Source organism: Scyliorhinus torazame, chromosome 14 (genome assembly GCF_047496885.1).
Source record: "Scyliorhinus torazame isolate Kashiwa2021f chromosome 14, sScyTor2.1, whole genome shotgun sequence".
In the NCBI taxonomy this organism is placed as follows: Eukaryota; Metazoa; Chordata; class Chondrichthyes; order Carcharhiniformes; family Scyliorhinidae; genus Scyliorhinus; species Scyliorhinus torazame.
In genome coordinates this window covers 134374859-134398649 of record NC_092720.1, presented here as the reverse complement: position 1 = coordinate 134398649, position 23791 = coordinate 134374859, and the positions used below count along the sequence as shown (strand labels likewise).

Here is a 23791-nt window from a genome sequence, read left to right as displayed (position 1 = left end):
GGAGCAGGTTGTGTAAGAGTGAGGCAGGAGCCGGTATCTGTGAGTGGGGCAGTCTGTGGGAGGTTAGTGGTGGTGGAGTTGGACCTGAGAGTGGGATTGATTGTGAGTGGATGAAGAATCTGCAATTAGGAATGGGACTAGGTTTATGTTTGATATGCTTTGCACCATCTACAATGTGTGTGATGACCTGGTTGCAGTAAACTGCTGTGTTGTGTACGGTTGTTACCGTTTTGCTAGCCAGCTCTCTATTATCACCTCCAACTGCCTTTTCTGTTTTTGCAGATGAGCAGTGGGAATGTTCCTCAAACCCATGTAAAAATGGAGGTACCTGTGTGAAGGGGATGGACTCATACATGTGTGATTGTGAAACGGGATTCAAAGGAAGAAACTGTGAATTATGTAAGAAAAGATTATCAGGCCAAAATCTATTAAGAGTGTGTGTCACACTGAGAGCTTCTCGAGTGAGAGTAAGATTGAACAGATTGCTACAATCTTCAAGTATCTGGGGCTGGAATCTCTGCAGCCCCGCGCCAAAATCGCGTTTGTCTCGGGGGGGGGGCGGAGAATCCACTTTCTCCGAAATCGGGCCTGGCGCCGGCCCGGCGATTCTCCGGGACCCGGGAATCGGCGTGTTCGAGGAGCACTCTCTGCGGCTGGGGGACCATTGACAGAGGCCCGCCCAGCCATCTTCCGCTTCCGACCGGAAGTTCCCAACGCCGTGGTTCTAACCACCTATCGCCGTTCAGGAAGCTCAGGTAGCAGCTCCGGACTCAGTCCGGCCGCCCTGGTGGGGGGTGGGGGGGGGGGGGGGGGGGGCTGGGAGATCGGGCACCGGGGGCTTGTGGCGACCGGGAGACAGATCGGGCAGGTCAGATCTTCGGGCATGCCGCTGATTGGGGGGGGGGAGGCTACATTTTGCAGCTGCCCCCGCGCTCTGAGTCCGCCATGGTGCTCGGCGTGGCCGCTAACGGCTGCCGTCTCGAGCATGCACGGACCCGGAGCCGGAAGTGCGAGGGCCGCTAAAACCGGTGAAACGCTGTGGGTCTCTGCTAGCCCCCTGCAGATGAGTGAATTGATCATTTTGTGGCGACTAGGGGCTTTTCACAGGAACTTCATTGAAGACTACTTGTGACAATAATAGATTTTCATTTTGATTTTATCGGAAACTCGGCGTTTTTACGCCGGTGTGGGGACATAGTCCCATTTTGGGAGAATCCAGCCCTTGGTATATGACAGACATTTTCATAACTGATAATAAAGATGATGTATAACACAGGCAACATTGTAATTTACAATGAGGGTCATTTTTAACTCAGATAATGCATGAAATTATAATGATGGTGAGTATGACACAAAATGAAGGAAGTCTCTGACATAGTGAATGTTATAAACTACATTGAGGATATTGCATATCAGCGAGTGTTACAACACACAGTGAGTGTGGAGTATAACTGAGAGAGTGTTATAACACACAGTGAGGGTGGAGTATAACTGAGAGAGTGTTATAACACACAGTGAGGGTGGAGTATAATAGAGAGAGTGTTACAACACACAGTGAGTGTGGAGTATAACTGAGAGAGTGTTATAACACAGAGTGAGGGCGGAGTATAATAGAGAGAGTGTTACAACACACAGTGAGTGTGGAGTATAACTGAGAGAGTGTTATAACACAGAGTGAGGGCGGAGTATAATAGAGAGAGTGTTACAACACACAGTGAGTGTGGAGTATAACTGAGAGAGTGTTATAACACACAGTGAGGGTGGAGTATAATAGAGAGAGTGTTACAACACACAGTGAGTGTGGAGTATAACTGAGAGAGTGTTACAACACACAGTGAGTGTGGAGTATAACTGAGAGAGTGTTATAACACACAGTGAGGGTGGAGTATAATAGAGAGAGTGTTATAACAGACAGTGAGGATGGAGTATAACTGAGAGAGTGTTATAACACACAGTGAGGGTGGAGTATAACTGAGAGAGTGTTATAACACACAGTGAGGGTGGAGTATAATAGAGAGAGTGTTATGACACACAGTGAGGGTGGAGTATAATAGAGAGAGTGTTATAACACACAGTGAGTGTGGAGTATAGTAGAGAGAGTGTTATAACACACAGTGAGGGTGGGGTATAACTGAGAGAGTGTTATAACACAGTGAGGGTGGAGTATAACAGAGAGAGTGTTATAACACACACCGTTGGGGTGGAGTATAATAGAGAGAGTGTTATAACACACAGTGAGTGTGGAGCATAATAGAGAGAGTGTTATAACACAGAGTGAGGGTGGAGTATAATAGAGAGAGTGTTATAACACAGAGTGAGGGTGGAGTATAATAGAGAGAGTGTTATAACACAGAGTGAGGGTGGAGTATAATAGAGAGAGTGTTATAACACACAGTGAGGGTGGGGTATAACTGAGAGAGTGTTATAACACACAGTGAGGGTGGGGTATAACCGAGAGAGTGTTATAACACACAGTGAGGGTGGGGTATAACTGAGAGAGTGTTATAACACACAGTGAGGGTGGAGTATAACTGAGAGAGTGTTATAACACACAGTGAGGGTGGAGTATAACTGAGAGAGTGTTATAACACACAGTGAGGGTGGGGTATAACTGAGAGAGTGTTATACCACACAGTGAGGGTGGAGTATAACTGAGAGAGTGTTATAACACACAGTGAGGGTGGAGTATAACTGAGAGAGTGTTATAACACACAGTGAGGGTGGAGTATAACTGAGAGAGTGTTATAACACACAGTGAGGGTGGAGTATAATAGAGAGAGTGTTATAACACACAGTGAGGGTGGAGTATAATAGAGAGAGTGTTATAACACACAGTGAGTGTGGAGTATAACAGAGAGAGTGTTATAACACACGGTGAGGGTGGGGTATAATAGAGAGAGTGTTATAACACAGAGTGAGGGTAGGGTATGATAGAGTGTTATAACACACAGTGAGAGTGAGGCTTAGCAGAGAGAGTGTTATAACACACAGTGAGGGTGGGGTATAATAGAGAGAGTGTTATAACACAGAGTGAGGGTGGGGTATAACTGAGAGAATGTTATAACACAGTGAGGGTGGGGTATAACTGAGAGAGTGTTATAACACACAGTGAGTGTGGAGTATAATAGAGAGAGTATTATAACACACAGTGAGGGTGGAGTATAATAGAGAGAGTGTTATAACACACAGTGAGGGTGGGGTATAACTGAGAGAGTGTTATAACACAGTGAGGGTGGGGTATAATAGAGAGAGTGTTATAACACACAGTGAGGGTGGAGTATAACCGAGAGAGTGTTATATCACACAGTGAGTGTGGAGTATAATAGAGAGAGTGTTATAACACACAGTGAGGGTGGAGTATAACTGAGAGAGTGTTATAACACACAGTGAGTGTGGAGTATAATAGAGAGAGTGTTATAACACACAGTGAGGGTGGGGTATAACTGAGAGAGTGTTATAACACAGTGAGGGTGGAGTATAACAGAGAGAGTGTTATAACACACACCGTTGGGGTGGAGTATAATAGAGAGAGTGTTATAACACACAGTGAGTGTGGAGCATAATAGAGAGAGTGTTATAACACAGAGTGAGGGTGGAGTATAATAGAGAGAGTGTTATAACACAGAGTGAGGGTGGAGTATAATAGAGAGAGTGTTATAACACAGAGTGAGGGTGGAGTATAATAGAGAGAGTGTTATAACACACAGTGAGGGTGGGGTATAACTGAGAGAGTGTTATAACACACAGTGAGGGTGGGGTACAACCGAGAGAGTGTTATAACACACAGTGAGGGTGGGGTATAACTGAGAGAGTGTTATAACACACAGTGAGGGTGGAGTATAACTGAGAGAGTGTTATAACACACAGTGAGGGTGGAGTATAACTGAGAGAGTGTTATAACACACAGTGAGGGTGGGGTATAACTGAGAGAGTGTTATACCACACAGTGAGGGTGGAGTATAACTGAGAGAGTGTTATAACACACAGTGAGGGTGGAGTATAACTGAGAGAGTGTTATAACACACAGTGAGGGTGGAGTATAACTGAGAGAGTGTTATAACACACAGTGAGGGTGGAGTATAATAGAGAGAGTGTTATAACACACAGTGAGGGTGGTGTATAATAGAGAGAGTGTTATAACACACAGCGAGGGTGGAGTATAATAGAGAGAGTGTTATACCACACAGTGAGGGTGGAGTATAACTGAGAGAGTGTTATAACACACAGTGAGTGTGGAGTATAATAGAGAGAGTGTTATAACACACAGTGAGGGTGGAGTATAACTGAGAGAGTGTTATAACACACACTGATTGTGGAGTATAATAGAGAGAGTGTTATAACACACAGTGAGGGTGGAGTATAATAGAGAGAGTGTTATAACAGACAGTGAGGGTGGAGTATAATAGAGAGAGTGTTATAACACACAGTGAGTGTGGAGTATAACAGAGAGAGTGTTATAACACACGGTGAGGGTGGGGTATAATAGAGAGAGTGTTATAACACAGAGTGAGGGTAGGGTATGATAGAGTGTTATAACACACAGTGAGAGTGAGGCTTAGCAGAGAGAGTGTTATAACACACAGTGAGGGTGGGGTATAATAGAGAGAGTGTTATAACACAGAGTGAGGGTGGGGTATAACTGAGAGAATGTTATAACACAGTGAGGGTGGGGTATAACTGAGAGAGTGTTATAACACACAGTGAGTGTGGAGTATAATAGAGAGAGTATTATAACACACAGTGAGGGTGGAGTATAATAGAGAGAGTGTTATAACACACAGTGAGGGTGGGGTATAACTGAGAGAGTGTTATAACACAGTGAGGGTGGGGTATAATAGAGAGAGTGTTATAACACACAGTGAGGGTGGAGTATAACCGAGAGAGTGTTATATCACACAGTGAGTGTGGAGTATAATAGAGAGAGTGTTATAACACACAGTGAGGGTGGAGTATAACTGAGAGAGTGTTATAACACACAGTGAGTGTGGAGTATAATAGAGAGAGTGTTATAACACACAGTGAGGGTGGAGTATAATAGAGAGAGTGTTATAACACACAGTGAGGGTGGAGTATAATAGAGAGAGTGTTATAACACACAGTGAGGGTGGGGTATAACTGAGAGAGTGTTATAACATAGTGAGGGTGGAGTATAATAGAGAGAATGTTATAACACACAGTGAGGGTGGAGTATAGTAGAGAGAGTGTTATAACACACAGTGAGGGTGGGGTATAACTGAGAGAGTGTTATAACACAGTGAGGGTGGAGTATAACAGAGAGAGTGTTATAACACACCGTTGGGGTGGAGTATAATAGAGAGAGTGTTATAACACACAGTGAGTGTGGAGCATAATAGAGAGAGTGTTATAACACAGAGTGAGGGTGGAGTATAATAGAGAGAGTGTTATAACACAGAGTGAGGGTGGAGTATAATAGAGGGAGTGTTATAACACAGAGTGAGGGTGGAGTATAATAGAGAGAGTGTTATAACACAGAGTGAGGGTGGGGTATAACAGAGAGAGTGTTATAACACACAGTGAGGGTGGAGTATAATAGAGAGAGTGTTATAACACACAGTGAGTGTGGAGTATAATAGAGAGAGTGTAAAAACACACAGTGAGGGTGGAGTATAATAGAGAGAGTGTTATAACACCGAGTGAGGGTGGAGTATAATAGAGAGAGTGTTATAACACACAGTGAGGGTGGGGTATAACAGAGAGAGTGTTATAACGCACAGTGAGGGTGGGGTCTAACAGAGAGAGTGTTATAACACACACCGTTGGGGTGGAGTATAATAGAGAGAGTGTTATAACACGCAGTGAGTGTGGAGCATAATAGAGAGAGTGTTATAACACACAGTGAGGGTGGGGTATAACAGAGAGAGTGTTATAACACACAGTGAGGGTGGAGTATAATAGAGAGAGTGTTATAACACACAGTGAGTGTGGAGTATAATAGAGAGAGTGTTATAACACACAGTGAGGGTGGAGTATAATAGAGAGAGTGTTATAACACACAGTGAGGGTGGGGTATAATAGAGAGAGTGTTATAACACACAGTGAGTGTGGAGTATAATAGAGAGAGTGTTATAACACACAGTGAGGGTGAAGTATAATAGAGAGAGTGTTATAGCAGACAGCGAGGGTGGGGTATAATAGAGAGAGTGTTATAACACACAGTGAGGGTGGGGTATGATAGAGTGTTTTAACACAATGTGAGGGTAGGGTATAATAGAGAGAGTGTTATAACACAGAGTGAGTGTGGAGTATAATAGAGAGAGTGTTATAACACAGAGTGAGGGTAGGGTATGATAGAGTGTTATAACACACAGTGAGGGTGGGGTATAACAGAGAGAGTGTTATAACACACAGTGAGGCTGGGGTATAACTGAGAGAGTGTTATAACACACAGTGAGGGTGGGGTATAACAGAGAGAGTGTTATAACACACAGTGAGGGTGGAGTATAATAGAGAGAGTGTTATAACACACAGTGAGGGTGGGGTGTAACAGAGAGAGTGTTATAACACACAGTGAGGGTGGGGTATAACTGAGAGAGTGTTATAACACACAGTGAGGGTGGGGTATAACAGAGAGAGTGTTATAACACAGTGAGGGTAGGGTATAATAGAGAGAGTGTTATAACACACAATGAGTGTGGGGTATAATAGAGAGAGTGTTATAACACACAGTGAGGGTGGGGTATAACAGAGACAGTGTTATAACACAGTGAGGGTAGGGTATAATAGAGAGAGTGTTATAACACACAGTGAGGGTGGAGTATAACTGAGAGAGTGTTATAACACACGGTGAGGGTGGGGTATAACAGAGAGAGTGTTATAACATACAGTGAGGGTGGGGTATAACAGACAGAGTGTTATAACACACAGTGAGTGTGGAGTGTAATAGAGAGAGTGTTATAACACAGAGTGAGGGTGGGGCTTCGCAGAGAGAGTGTTATAACACACAGTGAGGGTAGGGTATAACTGAGAGAGTGTTATAACACACAGGGAGGGTGGGGTATAACAGAGAGAGTGTTATAACACACAGTGAGGGTGGGGTATAACAGAGAGAGTGTTATACCACACAGTGAGGGTGGGGTATAACAGAGAGAGTGTTATAACACACACTGTGGGTGGGGTATAACAGAGAGAGTGTTATAACACACAGTGAGGGTGGGGTATAACAGAGAGAGTGTTATAACACATAGTGTGGGTGGGGTATAACAGAGAGTGTTATAACACACACTGAGAGTGGGGTATAATAGAGAGAGTGTTATAACACACAGTGAGGGTGGGGTATAATAGAGAGAGTGTTATAACACACAGTGATGGTGGTGTATAATAGAGAGAGTGTTATAACACACAGTGAGGGTGGAGTATAACTGAGAGAGTGTTATAACACACAGTGAGGGTGGGGTATAAGAGAGAGAGTGTTATAACACACAGTGAGGGTGGAGTATAATAGAGAGAGTGTTATAACGCACAGTGAGGGTGGGGTATAATAGAGAGAGTGTTATAACACACAGTGAGGGTGAGGTATAACAGTGAGAGTGTTATAACACACAGTGAGGGTGAAGTATAATAGAGAGCGTTATAACACACAGTGAGGGTGGGGTATAATAGAGAGAGTGTTATAACACACAGTGAGGGTGGAGTATAATAGAGAGTGTTATAACACACAGTGAGGGTGGGGTATAACAGAGAGAGTGTTATAACACACAGTGAGGGTGGAGTATAATAGAGAGAGTGTTATAACACACAGTCAGTGTGGAGTATAACAGAGAGAGTGTTATAACACACAGTGAGGGTGGAGTATAACTGAGAGAGTGTTATAACACACAGTGAGGGTGGGGTATAAGAAAGAGAGTGTTATAACACACAGTGAGGGTGGAGTATAATAGAGAGAGTGTTATAACGCACAGTGAGGGTGGGGTATAATAGAGAGAGTGTTATAACACACAGTGAGGGTGAGGTATAACACTGAGAGTGTTATAACACACAGTGAGGGTGAAGTATAATAGAGAGCGTTATAACACACAGTGAGGGTGGGGTATAACAGAGAGAGTGTTATAACACACAGTGAGGGTGGAGTATAATAGAGAGAGTGTTATAACACACAGTCAGTGTGGAGTATAACAGAGAGAGTGTTATAACACACAGTGAGGGTGGAGTATAATAGAGAGAGTGTTATAACACTCAGTGAGGGTGGGGTGTAACTGAGAGAGTGTTATAACACACAGTGAGGGTGGGGTATAACAGAGAGAGTGTTATAACACACAGTGAGGGTGAGGTATAACAGTGAGAGTGTTATAACACACAGTGAGGGTGAAGTATAATAGAGAGCGTTATAACACACAGTGAGGGTGGGGTATAATAGAGAGAGTGTTATAACACACAGTGAGGGTGGAGTATAATAGAGAGTGTTATAACACACAGTGAGGGTGGGGTATAACAGAGAGAGTGTTATAACACACAGTGAGGGTGGAGTATAATAGAGAGAGTGTTATAACACACAGTCAGTGTGGAGTATAACAGAGAGAGTGTTATAACACACAGTGAGGGTGGAGTATAATAGAGAGAGTGTTATAACACACAGTGAGGGTGGGGTATAACTGAGAGAGTGTTATAACACACAGTGAGGGTGGGGTGTAACTGAGAGAGTGTTATAACACACAGTGAGGGTGGGGTATAACAGAGAGAGTGTTATAACACACAGTGAGGGTGGGGCAAAACAGAGAGTGTTATAACACAGTGAGGGTGGAGTATAATAGAGAGAGTGTTATAACACACAGTGAGGGTGGGGTATAACTGAGAGAGTGTTATAACACACAGTGAGGGTGGGGTATAACTGAGAGAGTGTTATAACACACAATGAGAGTGGGGTATAATAGAGAGTGTGTTATAACACACAGTGTGGGTGGGGTATAACAGAGAGATTGTTATAACACACAGTGAGGGTGGGGTATAACAGAGAGAGTGTTATAACACAGTCAGGGTGGAGTATAATAGAGAGAGTGTTATATCACACAGTGTGGGTGGGGTATAACAGAGAGTGTTATAACACACACTGAGAGTGGGGTATAATAGAGAGAGTGTTATAACACACAGTGAGGGTGGGGTATAATAGAGAGAGTGTTATAACACACAGTGATGGTGGTGTATAATAGAGAGAGTGTTATAACACACAGTGAGGGTGGAGTATAACTGAGAGAGTGTTATAACACACAGTGAGGGTGGGGTATAAGAGAGAGAGTGTTATAACACACAGTGAGGGTGGAGTATAATAGAGAGAGTGTTATAACGCACAGTGAGGGTGGGGTATAATAGAGAGAGTGTTATAACACACAGTGAGGGTGAGGTATAACAGTGAGAGTGTTATAACACACAGTGAGGGTGAAGTATAATAGAGAGCGTTATAACACACAGTGAGGGTGGGGTATAATAGAGAGAGTGTTATAACACACAGTGAGGGTGGAGTATAATAGAGAGTGTTATAACACACAGTGAGGGTGGGGTATAACAGAGAGAGTGTTATAACACACAGTGAGGGTGGAGTATAATAGAGAGAGTGTTATAACACACAGTCAGTGTGGAGTATAACAGAGAGAGTGTTATAACACACAGTGAGGGTGGAGTATAACTGAGAGAGTGTTATAACACACAGTGAGGGTGGGGTATAAGAGAGAGAGTGTTATAACACACAGTGAGGGTGGAGTATAATAGAGAGAGTGTTATAACGCACAGTGAGGGTGGGGTATAATAGAGAGAGTGTTATAACACACAGTGAGGGTGAGGTATAACACTGAGAGTGTTATAACACACAGTGAGGGTGAAGTATAATAGAGAGCGTTATAACACACAGTGAGGGTGGGGTATAACAGAGAGAGTGTTATAACACACAGTGAGGGTGGAGTATAATAGAGAGAGTGTTATAACACACAGTCAGTGTGGAGTATAACAGAGAGAGTGTTATAACACACAGTGAGGGTGGAGTATAATAGAGAGAGTGTTATAACACACAGTCAGTGTGGAGTATAACAGAGAGAGTGTTATAACACACAGTGAGGGTGGAGTATAATAGAGAGAGTGTTATAACACACAGTGAGGGTGGGGTATAACTGAGAGAGTGTTATAACACACAGTGAGGGTGGGGTGTAACTGAGAGAGTGTTATAACACACAGTGAGGGTGGGGTATAACAGAGAGAGTGTTATAACACACAGTGAGGGTGGGGCAAAACAGAGAGTGTTATAACACAGTGAGGGTGGAGTATAATAGAGAGAGTGTTATAACACACAGTGAGGGTGGGGTATAACTGAGAGAGTGTTATAACACACAGTGAGGGTGGGGTATAACTGAGAGAGTGTTATAACACACAATGAGAGTGGGGTATAATAGAGAGTGTGTTATAACACACAGTGTGGGTGGGGTATAACAGAGAGATTGTTATAACACACAGTGAGGGTGGGGTATAACAGAGAGAGTGTTATAACACAGTCAGGGTGGAGTATAATAGAGAGAGTGTTATATCACACAGTGAGGGTGGAGTAGAATAGAGAGAGTGTTATAACATACAGTGAGGGTGGGGCTTAAGAGAGAGAGTGTTATAACACACAGTGAGGGTGGAGTATAACTGAGCGAGTGTTATAACACACATTGTGGGTGGAGTATAATAGAGAGAGTGTTATAACACACAGTGAGGGTGGGGTTTAATAGAGAGAGTGTTATAACACACAGTGAGGGTGGGGTATAACAGAGAGAGTGTTATAACACACAGTGAGGGTGGAGTATAATAGAGAGAATGTTATAACACACAGTGAGGGTGGGGTATAATAGAGAGAGTGTTATAACACACAGTGAGGGTGAGGTATAACAGTGAGAGTGTTATAACACACAGTGAGGGTGAAGTATAATAGAGAGCGTTATAACACACAGTGAGGGTGTGGTATAACAGAGAGAGTGTTATAACACACAGTGACGGTAGGGTATAACTGAGAGAGTGTTATAACACAATGTGAGGGTGGGGTATATTAGAGATAGTGTTATAACACACAGTGAGGGTGGGGTATAATAGAGAGAGTGTTATAACACACAGTGAGGTGGGGCTTAAGAGAGAGAGTGTTATAACACACAGGGAGGGTGGAGTATAATAGAGAGAGTGTTATAACACACAGTGAGGGTGGGGCCTAAGAGAGAGAGTGTTATAACACACAGTGAGGTGGGGCTTAAGAGAGAGAGTGTTATAACACACACTGAGTGTGGAGTATAATAGAGAGAGTGTTATAACACACAGTGGGGGTGGTGTATAATAGAGAGAGTTTTATAACACACACTGAGGGTGGAGTATAATAGAGAGAGTGTTATAACACACAGTGAGGGTGGAGTATAACTGAGAGAGTGTTATAACACACAGTGAGGGTAGGGTATAACTGAGAGAGTGTTATAACACAATGTGAGGGTGGGGTATAATAGAGAGAGTGTTATAACACACACTGAGGGTGGAGTATAATAGAGAGAGTGTTACAACACACAGTGAGGGTGGGGTATAACAGAGAGAGTGTTATAACACACATCGTTGGGGTGGAGCATAATAGAGAGAGTGTTATAACACACAGTGAGTGTGGAGCAAAATAGAGAGAGTGTTATAACACACAGTGAGGGTGGGGTATAACAGAGAGAGTGTTATAACACACAGTGAGGGTGGAGTATAATAGAGAGAATGTTATAACACACAGTGAGGGTGGAGTATAATAGAGAGAGTGTTATAACACACAGTGAGGGTGAAGTATAATAGAGAGCGTTATAACACACAGTGAGGGTGGGGTATAATAGAGAGAGTGTTATAACACACAGTGAGGGTGGAGTATAATAGAGAGTGTTATAACACACAGTGAGGGTGGGGTATAACAGAGAGAGTGTTATAACACACAGTGAGGGTGGAGTATAATAGAGAGAGTGTTATAACACACAGAGGGTGGAGTATAATAGAGAGAGTGTTATAACACACAGTCAGTGTGGAGTATAACAGAGAGAGTGTTATAACACACAGTGAGGGTGGAGTATAATAGAGAGAGTGTTATAACACACAGTGAGGGTGGGGTATAACTGAGAGAGTGTTATAACACACAGTGAGTGTGGGGTGTAACTGAGAGAGTGTTATAACACACAGTGAGGGTGGGGTATAACAGAGAGAGTGTTATAACACACAGTGAGGGTGGGGCAAAACAGAGAGAGTGTTATAACACAGTGAGGGTGGAGTATAATAGAGAGAGTGTTATAACACACAGTGAGGGTGGGGTATAACTGAGAGAGTGTTATAACACACAGTGAGGGTGGAGTATAACTGAGAGAGTGTTATAACACACAATGAGAGTGGGGTATAATAGAGAGTGTGTTATAACACACAGTGTGGGTGGGGTATAACAGAGAGAGTGTTATAACACACAGTGAGGGTGGGGTATAACAGAGAGAGTGTTATAACACAGTGAGGGTGGAGTATAATAGAGAGAGTGTTATATCACACAGTGAGGGTGGAGTATAATAGAAAGAGTGTTATAACATACAGTGAGGGTGGGGCTTAAGAGAGAGAGTGTTATAACACACAGTGAGGGTGGAGTATAACTGAGCGAGTGTTATAACACACATTGTGGGTGGAGTATAATAGAGAGAGTGTTATAACACACAGTGAGGGTGGGGTATAATAGAGAGAGTGTTATAACACACAGTGAGGGTGGGGTATAACAGAGAGAGTGTTATAACACACAGTGAGGGTGGAGTATAATAGAGAGAATGTTATAACACACAGTGAGGGTGGGGTATAATAGAGAGAGTGTTATAACACACAGTGAGGGTGAGGTATAACAGTGAGAGTGTTATAACACACAGTGAGGGTGAAGTATAATAGAGAGCGTTATAACACACAGTGAGGGTGTGGTATAACAGAGAGAGTGTTATAACACACAGTGACGGTAGGGTATAACTGAGAGAGTGTTATAACACAATGTGAGGGTGGGGTATATTAGAGATAGTGTTATAACACACAGTGAGGGTGGGGTATAATAGAGAGAGTGTTATAACACACAGTGAGGTGGGGCTTAAGAGAGAGAGTGTTATAACACACAGGGAGCGTGGAGTATAATAGAGAGAGTGTTATAACACACAGTGAGAGTGGGGCCTAAGAGAGAGAGTGTTATAACACACAGTGAGGTGGGGCTTAAGAGAGAGAGTGTTATAACACACACTGAGTGTGGAGTATAATAGAGAGAGTGTTATAACACACAGTGGGGGTGGTGTACAATAGAGAGAGTTTTATAACACACACTGAGGGTGGAGTATAATAGAGAGAGTGTTATAACACACAGTGAGGGTGGAGTATAACTGAGAGAGTGTTATAACACACAGTGAGGGTAGGGTATAACTGAGAGAGTGTTATAACACAATGTGAGGGTGGGGTATATTAGAGAGAGTATTATAACACACACTGAGGGTGGAGTATAATAGAGAGAGTGTTACAACACACAGTGAGGGTGGAGTATAACTGAGAGAGTGTTATAACACACAGTGAGGGTAGGGTATAACTGAGAGAGTGTTATAACACAATGTGTGGGTGGGGTATAATAGAGAGAGTGTTATAACACACACTGAGGGTGGAGTATAATAGAGAGAGTGTTACAACACACAGTGAGGGTGGGGTATAACAGAGAGAGTGTTATAACACACATCGTTGGGGTGGAGCATAATAGAGAGAGTGTTATAACACACAGTGAGTGTGGAGTATAATAGAGAGTGTGTTATAACACACAGTGAGGGTGGAGTATAAGAGAGAGAGTGTTATAACACACACTGAGGGTGGGGCTTAGCAGAGAGAGTGTTATGACACACAGTGAGTGTGGAGTATAATAGAGAGAGTGTTATAACACACAGTGAGGGTGGGGTATAACAGAGAGAGTGTTATGACACACAGTGAGGGTGGGGCAAAACAGAGAGAGTGTTATAACACAGTGAGGGTGGAGTATAATAGAGAGAGTGTTATAACACACAGTGAGGGTGGGGTATAATAGAGAGAGTGTTATAACACACAGTGAGGGTGAGGTATAACAGTGAGAGTGTTATAACACACTGAGGGTGAAGTATAATAGAGAGCGTTATAACACACAGTGAGGGTGTGGTATAACAGAGAGAGTGTTATAACACACAGTGAGGGTAGGGTATAACTGAGAGAGTGTTATAACACAATGTGAGGGTGGGGTATATTAGAGATAGTGTTATAACACACAGTGAGGGTGGGGTATAATAGAGAGAGTGTTATAACACACAGTGAGGTGGGGCTTAAGAGAGAGAGTGTTATAACACACACTGAGGGTGGAGTATAATAGAGAGAGTGTTATAACACGCAGTGAGGTGGGGCTTAAGAGAGAGAGTGTTATAACACACACTGAGTGTGGAGTATAATAGAGAGAGTGTTATAACACACACCGTTGGGGTGGAGTATAATAGAGAGAGTGTTATAACACACAGTGAGTGTGGAGCAAAATAGAGAGAGTGTTATAACACACAGTGAGGGTGGGGTATAACAGAGAGAGTGTTATAACACACAGTGAGGGTGGAGTATAATAGAGAGAGTGTTATAACACACAGTGAGGGTGGAGTATAATAGAGAGAGTGTTATAACACACAGTGAGGGTGGGGTATAATAGAGAGAGTGTTATAACACACAGTGAGTGTGGAGTATAATAGAGAGTGTGTTATAACACACAGTGAGGGCGGAGTATAATAGAGAGAGTGTTATAACACACAGCGAGGGTGGGGTATAATAGAGAGAGTGTTATAACACACACTGAGGGTTGGGCTTAGCAGAGAGAGTGTTATGACACACAGTGAGTGTGGAGTACAATAGAGAGAGTGTTATAACACAGAGTGAGGGTAGGGTATGATAGAGAGAGTGTTATAACACACAGTGAGGGTGGGGCTTAGCAGAGAGAGTGTTATGACACACAGTGAGAGTGGAGTACAATAGAGAGAGTGTTATAACACACAGTGAGGGTGGGGTATAACAGAGAGTGTGTTATAACACACCGTGAGGGTGGGGTATAACTGAGAGAGTGTTATAACACACAGTGAGGGTGGGGTATAACAGAGAGAGTGTTATAACACAGTGAGGGTAGGGTATAATAGAGAGAGTGTTATAACACACAATGAGGGTGGGGTATAATAGAGAGAGTGTTATAACACACGGTGAGGGTCGGGTATAACAGAGAGAGTGTTATAACATACAGTGAGGGTGGCGTATAACAGAGAGAGTGTTATAACACACAGTGAGGGTGGAGTATAATAGACAGAGTGTTATAACACACAGTGAGGTGGGGCTTAAGAGAGAGAGTGTTATAACACACAGGGAGGGTGGAGTATAATAGAGAGAGTGTTATAACACACAGTGAGGGTGGGGCCTAAGAGAGAGAGTGTTATAACACACAGTGAGGTGGGGCTTAAGAGAGAGAGTGTTATAACACACACTGAGTGTGGAGTCTAATAGAGAGAGTGTTATAACACACAGTGGGGGTGGTGTATAATAGAGAGAGTTTTATAACACACACTGAGGGTGCAGTATAATAGAGAGAGTGTTATAACACACAGTGAGGGTGGAGTATAACTGAGAGAGTGTTATAACACACAGTGAGGGTAGGGTATAACTGAGACAGTGTTATAACACAATGTGAGGGTGGGGTATATTAGAGAGAGTGTTATAACACACAGTGAGGGTGGGGTATAATAGAGAGAGTGTTATAACACACACTGAGGGTGGAGTATAATAGAGAGAGTGTTACAACACACAGTGAGGGTGGGGTATAACAGAGAGAGTGTTATAACACACATCGTTGGGGTGGAGCATAATAGAGAGAGTGTTATAACACACAGTGAGTGTGGAGCAAAATAGAGAGAGTGTTATAACACACAGTGAGGGTGGGGTATAACACAGAGAGTGTTATAACACACAGTGAGGGTGGAGTATAATAGAGAGAGTGTTATAACACACAGTGAGGGTGCAGTATAATAGAGAGAGTGTTATAACACACAGTGAGGGTGGGGTATAATAGAGAGAGTGTTATAACACACAGTGAGTGTGGAGTATAATAGAGAGTGTGTTTTCACACACAGTGAGGGTGGAGTATAAGAGAGAGAGTGTTATAACACACAGCGAGGGTGGGGTATAATAGAGAGAGTGTTATAACACACAGTGAGGGTGGGGTATGATAGAGTGTTTTAACACAATGTGAGGGTAGGGTATAATAGAGAGAGTGTTATAACACACAGTGAGGGTGGGGTATAACAGAGAGAGTGTTATGACACACAGTGAGGGTGGGGCAAAACAGAGAGAGTGTTATAACACAGTGAGGGTGGAGTATAATAGAGAGAGTGTTATAACATACAGTGAGGGTGGGGCTTAAGAGAGAGAGTGTTATAACACACAGTGAGGGTGGAGTATAACTGAGCGAGTGTTATAACACACATTGTGGGTGGAGTATAATAGAGAGAGTGTTATAACACACAGTGAGGGTGGGGTATAATAGAGAGAGTGTTATAACACACAGTGAGGGTGAGGTATAACAGTGAGAGTGTTATAACACACTGAGGGTGAAGTATAATAGAGAGCGTTATAACACACAGTGAGGGTGTGGTATAACAGAGAGAGTGGTATAACACACAGTGAGGGTAGGGTATAACTGAGAGAGTGTTATAACACAATGTGAGGGTGGGGTATATTAGAGATAGTGTTATAACACACAGTGAGGGTGGTGTATAATAGAGAGAGTGTTATAACACACAGTGAGGTGGGGCTTAAGAGAGAGAGTGTTATAACACACACTGAGGGTGGAGTATAATAGAGAGAGTGTTATAACACGCAGTGAGGTGGGGCTTAAGAGAGAGAGTGTTATAACACACACTGAGGGTGGAGTATAATAGAGAGAGTGTTATAACACAATGTGAGGGTGGGGTATATTAGAGAGAGTGTTATAACACACAGTGAGGGTGGGGTATAATAGAGAGAGTGTTATAACACACACTGAGGGTGGAGTATAATAGAGAGAGTGTTACAACACACAGTGAGGGTGGGGTATAACAGAGAGAGTGTTATAACACACACCGTTGGGGTGGAGTATAATAGAGAGAGTGTTATAACACACAGTGAGTGTGGAGCAAAATAGAGAGAGTGTTATAACACACAGTGAGGGTGGGGTATAACAGAGAGAGTGTTATAACACACAGTGAGGGTGGAGTATAATAGAGAGAGTGTTATAACACACAGTGAGGTTGGAGTATAATAGAGAGAGTGTTATAACACAGTGAGGGTAGGGTATAATAGAGAGAGTGTTATAACACACAATGAGGGTGGGGTATAATAGAGAGAGTGTTATAACACACGGTGAGGGTGGGGTATAACAGAGAGAGTGTTATAACATACAGTGAGGGTGGGGTATAACAGAGAGAGTGTTATAACACACAGTGTGGGTGGGGTATAACAGAGAGTGTTATAACACACACTGAGAGTGTGGTATAATAGAGAGAGTTTTATAACACACAGTGAGGGTGGGGTATAACTGGGAGAGTGTTATAACACACAGTGATGGTGGAGTATAATAGAGAGAGTGTTATAACACACAGTGAGGGTGGGGTATAAGAGAGAGCGTGTTATAACACACAGTGAGGGTGGGATATAACAGAGAGAGTGTTATAACACACAGTGAGGGTGGGGTATAACAGAGAGAGTGTTATAACACACAATGAGGGTGGGGTATAATAGAGAGTGTGTTATAACACACAGTCAGTGTGCAGTATAACAGAGAGAGTGTTATAACACACAGTGAGGGTGGGGTATAATAGAGAGAGTGTTATAACACACAGTGAGGGTGGGGTATAATAGAGAGAGTGTTATAACACACAGTGAGGATGGAGTATAATAGAGAGAGTGTTATAACACACGGTGAGGGTAGGGTATAACTGAGAGAGTGTTATAACACACAGTGAGGGTGGGGTATAACTGAGAGAGTGTTATAACACACAGTGAGGGTGGGGTATATTAGAGATAGTGTTATAACACACAGTGAGGGTGGGGTATAATAGAGAGAGTGTTATAACACACAGTGAGGTGGGGCTTAAGAGAGAGAGTGTTATAACACACACTGAGGGTGGAGTATAATAGAGAGAGTGTTATAACACGCAGTGAGGTGGGGCTTAAGAGAGAGAGTGTTATAACACACACTGAGTGTGGAGTATAATAGAGAGAGTGTTATAACACACAGTGGGGGTGGTGTATAATAGAGAGAGTTTTATAACACACACTGAGGGTGGAGTATAATAGAGAGAGTGTTATAACACACACTGAGGGTGGAGTATAATAGAGAGAGTGTTGCAACACACAGTGAGGGTGGGGTATAACAGAGAGAGTGTTATAACACACACCGTTGGGGTGGAGTATAATAGAGAGAGTGTTATAACACACAGTGAGTGTGGAGCAAAATAGAGAGAGTGTTATAACACACAGTGAGGGTGGGGTATAACACAGAGAGTGTTATAACACACAGTGAGGGTGGAGTATAATAGAGAGAGTGTTATAACACACAGTGAGGGTGCAGTATAATAGAGAGAGTGTTATAACACACAGTGAGGGTGGGGTATAATAGAGAGAGTGTTATAACACACAGTGAGTGTGGAGTATAATAGAGAGTGTGTTTTCACACACAGTGAGGGTGGAGTATAAGAGAGAGAGTGTTATAACACACAGCGAGGGTGGGGTATAATAGAGAGAGTGTTATAACACACAGTGAGGGTGGGGTATGATAGAGTGTTTTAACACAATGTGAGGGTAGGGTATAATAGAGAGAGTGTTATAACACACAGTGAGGGTGGGGTATAACAGAGAGAGTGTTATGACACACAGTGAGGGTGGGGCAAAACAGAGAGAGTGTTATAACACAGTGAGGGTGGAGTATAATAGAGAGAGTGTTATAACATACAGTGAGGGTGGGGCTTAAGAGAGAGAGTGTTATAACACACAGTGAGGGTGGAGTATAACTGAGCGAGTGTTATAACACACATTGTGGGTGGAGTATAATAGAGAGAGTGTTATAACACACAGTGAGGGTGGGGTATAATAGAGAGAGTGTTATAACACACAGTGAGGGTGAGGTATAACAGTGAGAGTGTTATAACACACTGAGGGTGAAGTATAATAGAGAGCGTTATAACACACAGTGAGGGTGTGGTATAACAGAGAGAGTGGTATAACACACAGTGAGGGTAGGGTATAACTGAGAGAGTGTTATAACACAATGTGAGGGTGGGGTATATTAGAGATAGTGTTATAACACACAGTGAGGGTGGTGTATAATAGAGAGAGTGTTATAACACACAGTGAGGTGGGGCTTAAGAGAGAGAGTGTTATAACACACACTGAGGGTGGAGTATAATAGAGAGAGTGTTATAACACGCAGTGAGGTGGGGCTTAAGAGAGAGAGTGTTATAACACACACTGAGGGTGGAGTATAATAGAGAGAGTGTTATAACACAATGTGAGGGTGGGGTATATTAGAGAGAGTGTTATAACACACAGTGAGGGTGGGGTATAATAGAGAGAGTGTTATAACACACACTGAGGGTGGAGTATAATAGAGAGAGTGTTACAACACACAGTGAGGGTGGGGTATAACAGAGAGAGTGTTATAACACACACCGTTGGGGTGGAGTATAATAGAGAGAGTGTTATAACACACAGTGAGTGTGGAGCAAAATAGAGAGAGTGTTATAACACACAGTGAGGGTGGGGTATAACAGAGAGAGTGTTATAACACACAGTGAGGGTGGAGTATAATAGAGAGAGTGTTATAACACACAGTGAGGTTGGAGTATAATAGAGAGAGTGTTATAACACAGTGAGGGTAGGGTATAATAGAGAGAGTGTTATAACACACAATGAGGGTGGGGTATAATAGAGAGAGTGTTATAACACACGGTGAGGGTGGGGTATAACAGAGAGAGTGTTATAACATACAGTGAGGGTGGGGTATAACAGAGAGAGTGTTATAACACACAGTGTGGGTGGGGTATAACAGAGAGTGTTATAACACACACTGAGAGTGTGGTATAATAGAGAGAGTTTTATAACACACAGTGAGGGTGGGGTATAACTGGGAGAGTGTTATAACACACAGTGATGGTGGAGTATAATAGAGAGAGTGTTATAACACACAGTGAGGGTGGGGTATAAGAGAGAGCGTGTTATAACACACAGTGAGGGTGGGATATAACAGAGAGAGTGTTATAACACACAGTGAGGGTGGGGTATAACAGAGAGAGTGTTATAACACACAATGAGGGTGGGGTATAATAGAGAGTGTGTTATAACACACAGTCAGTGTGCAGTATAACAGAGAGAGTGTTATAACACACAGTGAGGGTGGGGTATAATAGAGAGAGTGTTATAACACACAGTGAGGGTGGGGTATAATAGAGAGAGTGTTATAACACACAGTGAGGATGGAGTATAATAGAGAGAGTGTTATAACACACGGTGAGGGTAGGGTATAACTGAGAGAGTGTTATAACACACAGTGAGGGTGGGGTATAACTGAGAGAGTGTTATAACACACAGTGAGGGTGGGGTATATTAGAGATAGTGTTATAACACACAGTGAGGGTGGGGTATAATAGAGAGAGTGTTATAACACACAGTGAGGTGGGGCTTAAGAGAGAGAGTGTTATAACACACACTGAGGGTGGAGTATAATAGAGAGAGTGTTATAACACGCAGTGAGGTGGGGCTTAAGAGAGAGAGTGTTATAACACACACTGAGTGTGGAGTATAATAGAGAGAGTGTTATAACACACAGTGGGGGTGGTGTATAATAGAGAGAGTTTTATAACACACACTGAGGGTGGAGTATAATAGAGAGAGTGTTATAACACACACTGAGGGTGGAGTATAATAGAGAGAGTGTTGCAACACACAGTGAGGGTGGGGTATAACAGAGAGAGTGTTATAACACACACCGTTGGGGTGGAGTATAATAGAGAGAGTGTTATAACACACAGTGAGTGTGGAGCAAAATAGAGAGAGTGTTATAACACACAGTGAGGGTGGGGTATAACAGAGAGAGTGTTATAACACACAGTGAGGGTGGAGTATAATTGAGAGAGTGTTATAACACACAGTGAGGGTGGAGTATAATAGAGAGAGTGTTATAACACACAGTGAGGGTGGGGTATAATAGAGAGAGTGTTATAACACACAGTGAGTGTGGAGTATAATAGAGAGTGTGTTATAACACACAGTGAGGGTGGAGTATAATAGAGAGAGTGTTATAACACACAGCGAGGGTGGGGTATAATAGAGAGAGTGTTATAACACACACTGAGGGTTGGGCTTAGCAGAGAGAGTGTTATGACACACAGTGAGTGTGGAGTACAATAGAGAGAGTGTTATAACACAGAGTGAGGGTAGGGTATGATAGAGAGAGTGTTATAACACACCGTGAGGGTGGGGTATAACTGAGAGAGTGTTATAACACACAGTGAGGGTGGGGTATAACAGAGAGAGTGTTATAACACAGTGAGGGTAGGGTATAATAGAGAGAGTGTTATAACACACAATGAGGGTGGGGTATAATAGAGAGAGTGTTATAACACACGGTGAGGGTGGGGTATAACAGAGAGAGTGTTATAACATACAGTGAGGGTGGGGTATAACAGAGAGAGTGTTATAACACACAGTGAGGGTGGAGTATAACTGGGAGAGTGTTATAACACACAGTGAGGGTGGGGTATAAGAGAGAGAGTGTTATAACACACAGTGAGGGTGGGATATAACAGAGAGAGTGTTATAACACACAGTGAGGGTGGGGTATAACAGAGAGAGTGTTATAACACACAATGAGGGTGGGGTATAATAGAGAGTGTGTTATAACACACAGTGTGGGTGGGGTATAACAGAGAGAGTGTTATAACACAGTGAGGGTGGAGTATAATAGAGAGAGTGTTATATCACACAGTGAGGGTGGAGTATAATAGAGAGAGTGTTATAACACACAGTCAGTGTGCAGTATAACAGAGAGAGTGTTATAACACACAGTGAGGGTGGGGTATAATAGAGAGAGTGTTATAACACACAGTGAGGGTGGGGTATAATAGAGAGAGTGTTATAACACACAGTGAGGGTGGAGTATAATAGAGAGAGTGTTATAACACACGGTGAGGGTAGGGTATAACTGAGAGAGTGTTATAGCACACAGTGAGGGTGGGGTATAACAGAGAGAATGTTATAACACACAGTGAGGGTGGGGTATAACAGAGAGAGAGTTATAACACAGTGAGGGTGGAGTATAATAGAGAGAGTGTTATAACACACAGTGAGGGTGGAGTATAATAGAGAGAGTGTTATAACGCACAGTGAGGGTGGGGTATAATAGAGAGAGTGTTATAACACACAGTGAGGGTGGAGTATAACTGAGAGAGTGTTATAACACACAGTGAGGGTAGGGTATAACTGAGAGAGTGTTATAACACAATGTGAGGGTGGGGTATATTAGAGAGAGTGTTATAACACACAGTGAGGGTGGGGTATAATAGAGAGAGTGTTATAACACACACTGAGGGTGGAGTATAATTGAGAGAGTGTTACAACACACAGTGAGGGTGGGGTATAACAGAGAGAGTGTTATAACACACACCGTTGGGGTGGAGTATAATAGAGAGAGTGTTATAACACACAGTGAGTATGGAGCAAAATAGAGAGAGTGTTATAACACACAGTGAGGGTGGGGTATAACAGAGAGAGTGTTATAACACACAGTGAGGGTGGAGTATAATAGAGAGAGTGTTATAACACACAGTGAGGGAGGAGTATAATAGAGAGAGTGTTATCACACACAGTGAGGGTGGAGTATAATAGAGAGAGTGTGAAAACACACAGCGAGGGTGGGGTATAATAGAGAGAGTGTTATAACACACAGTGAGGGTGGGGTATGATAGAGTGTTTTAACACAATGTGAGGGTAGGGTATAATAGAGAGAGTGTTATAACACACACTGAGGGTGGGGCTTAGCAGAGAGAGTGTTATGACACACAGTGAGTGTGGAGTTTAATAGAGAGAGCGTTATAACACACAGTGAGGGTGGGGTATAACAGAGAGAGTGTTATAACACACAGTGAGGGTGGGGCAAAACAGAGAGTGTGTTATAACACAGTGAGGGTGGAGTATAATAGAGAGAGTGTTATAACACACAGTGAGCGTGGGGTATAACTGAGAGAGTGTTATAACACACAGTGAGGGTGGGGTATAACTGAGAGAGTGTTATAACACACAATGAGAGTGGGGTATAATAGAGAGTGTGTTATAACACACAGTGTGGGTGGGGTATAACAGAGAGAGTGTTATAACATACAGTGAGGGTGGGGCTTAAGAGAGAGAGTGTTATAACACACAGTGAGGATGGAGTACAACTGAGCGAGTGTTATAACACACATTGTGGGTGGAGTATAATAGAGAGAGTGTTATAACACACAGTGAGGGTGGGGTATAATAGAGAGAGTGTTATAACACACAGTGAGGGTGAGGTATAACAGTGAGAGTGTTATAACACACAGTGAGGGTGAAGTATAATAGAGAGCGTTATAACACACAGTGAGGGTGTGGTATAACAGAGAGAGTGTTATAACACACAGTGAGGCTAGGGTATAACCGAGAGAGTGTTATAACACCATGTGCGGGTGGTGTATATTAGAGATAGTGTTATAACACACAG

At 42.9% G+C, this 23791-nt stretch overlaps 1 protein-coding gene across 6 annotated transcripts in view; it reads left to right on the top strand.

The window, feature by feature from the left end:
- The window catches only part of sned1 (sushi, nidogen and EGF-like domains 1), a 376981-nt gene that overhangs the window by 244218 nt on the left and 108972 nt on the right, over positions 1-23791 (top strand). For all 6 annotated transcript variants that reach the window (XR_011934549.1, XM_072474925.1, XM_072474927.1 and 3 more), the window contains exon 24: positions 283-399. Coding sequence is in view for 5 of the 6 variants with exons in the window: in XM_072474925.1 (XP_072331026.1) it covers positions 283-399 (117 nt within the window). In the remaining variant the exon portion in view is untranslated. The remainder of the gene's footprint in view (positions 1-282; positions 400-23791) is intronic.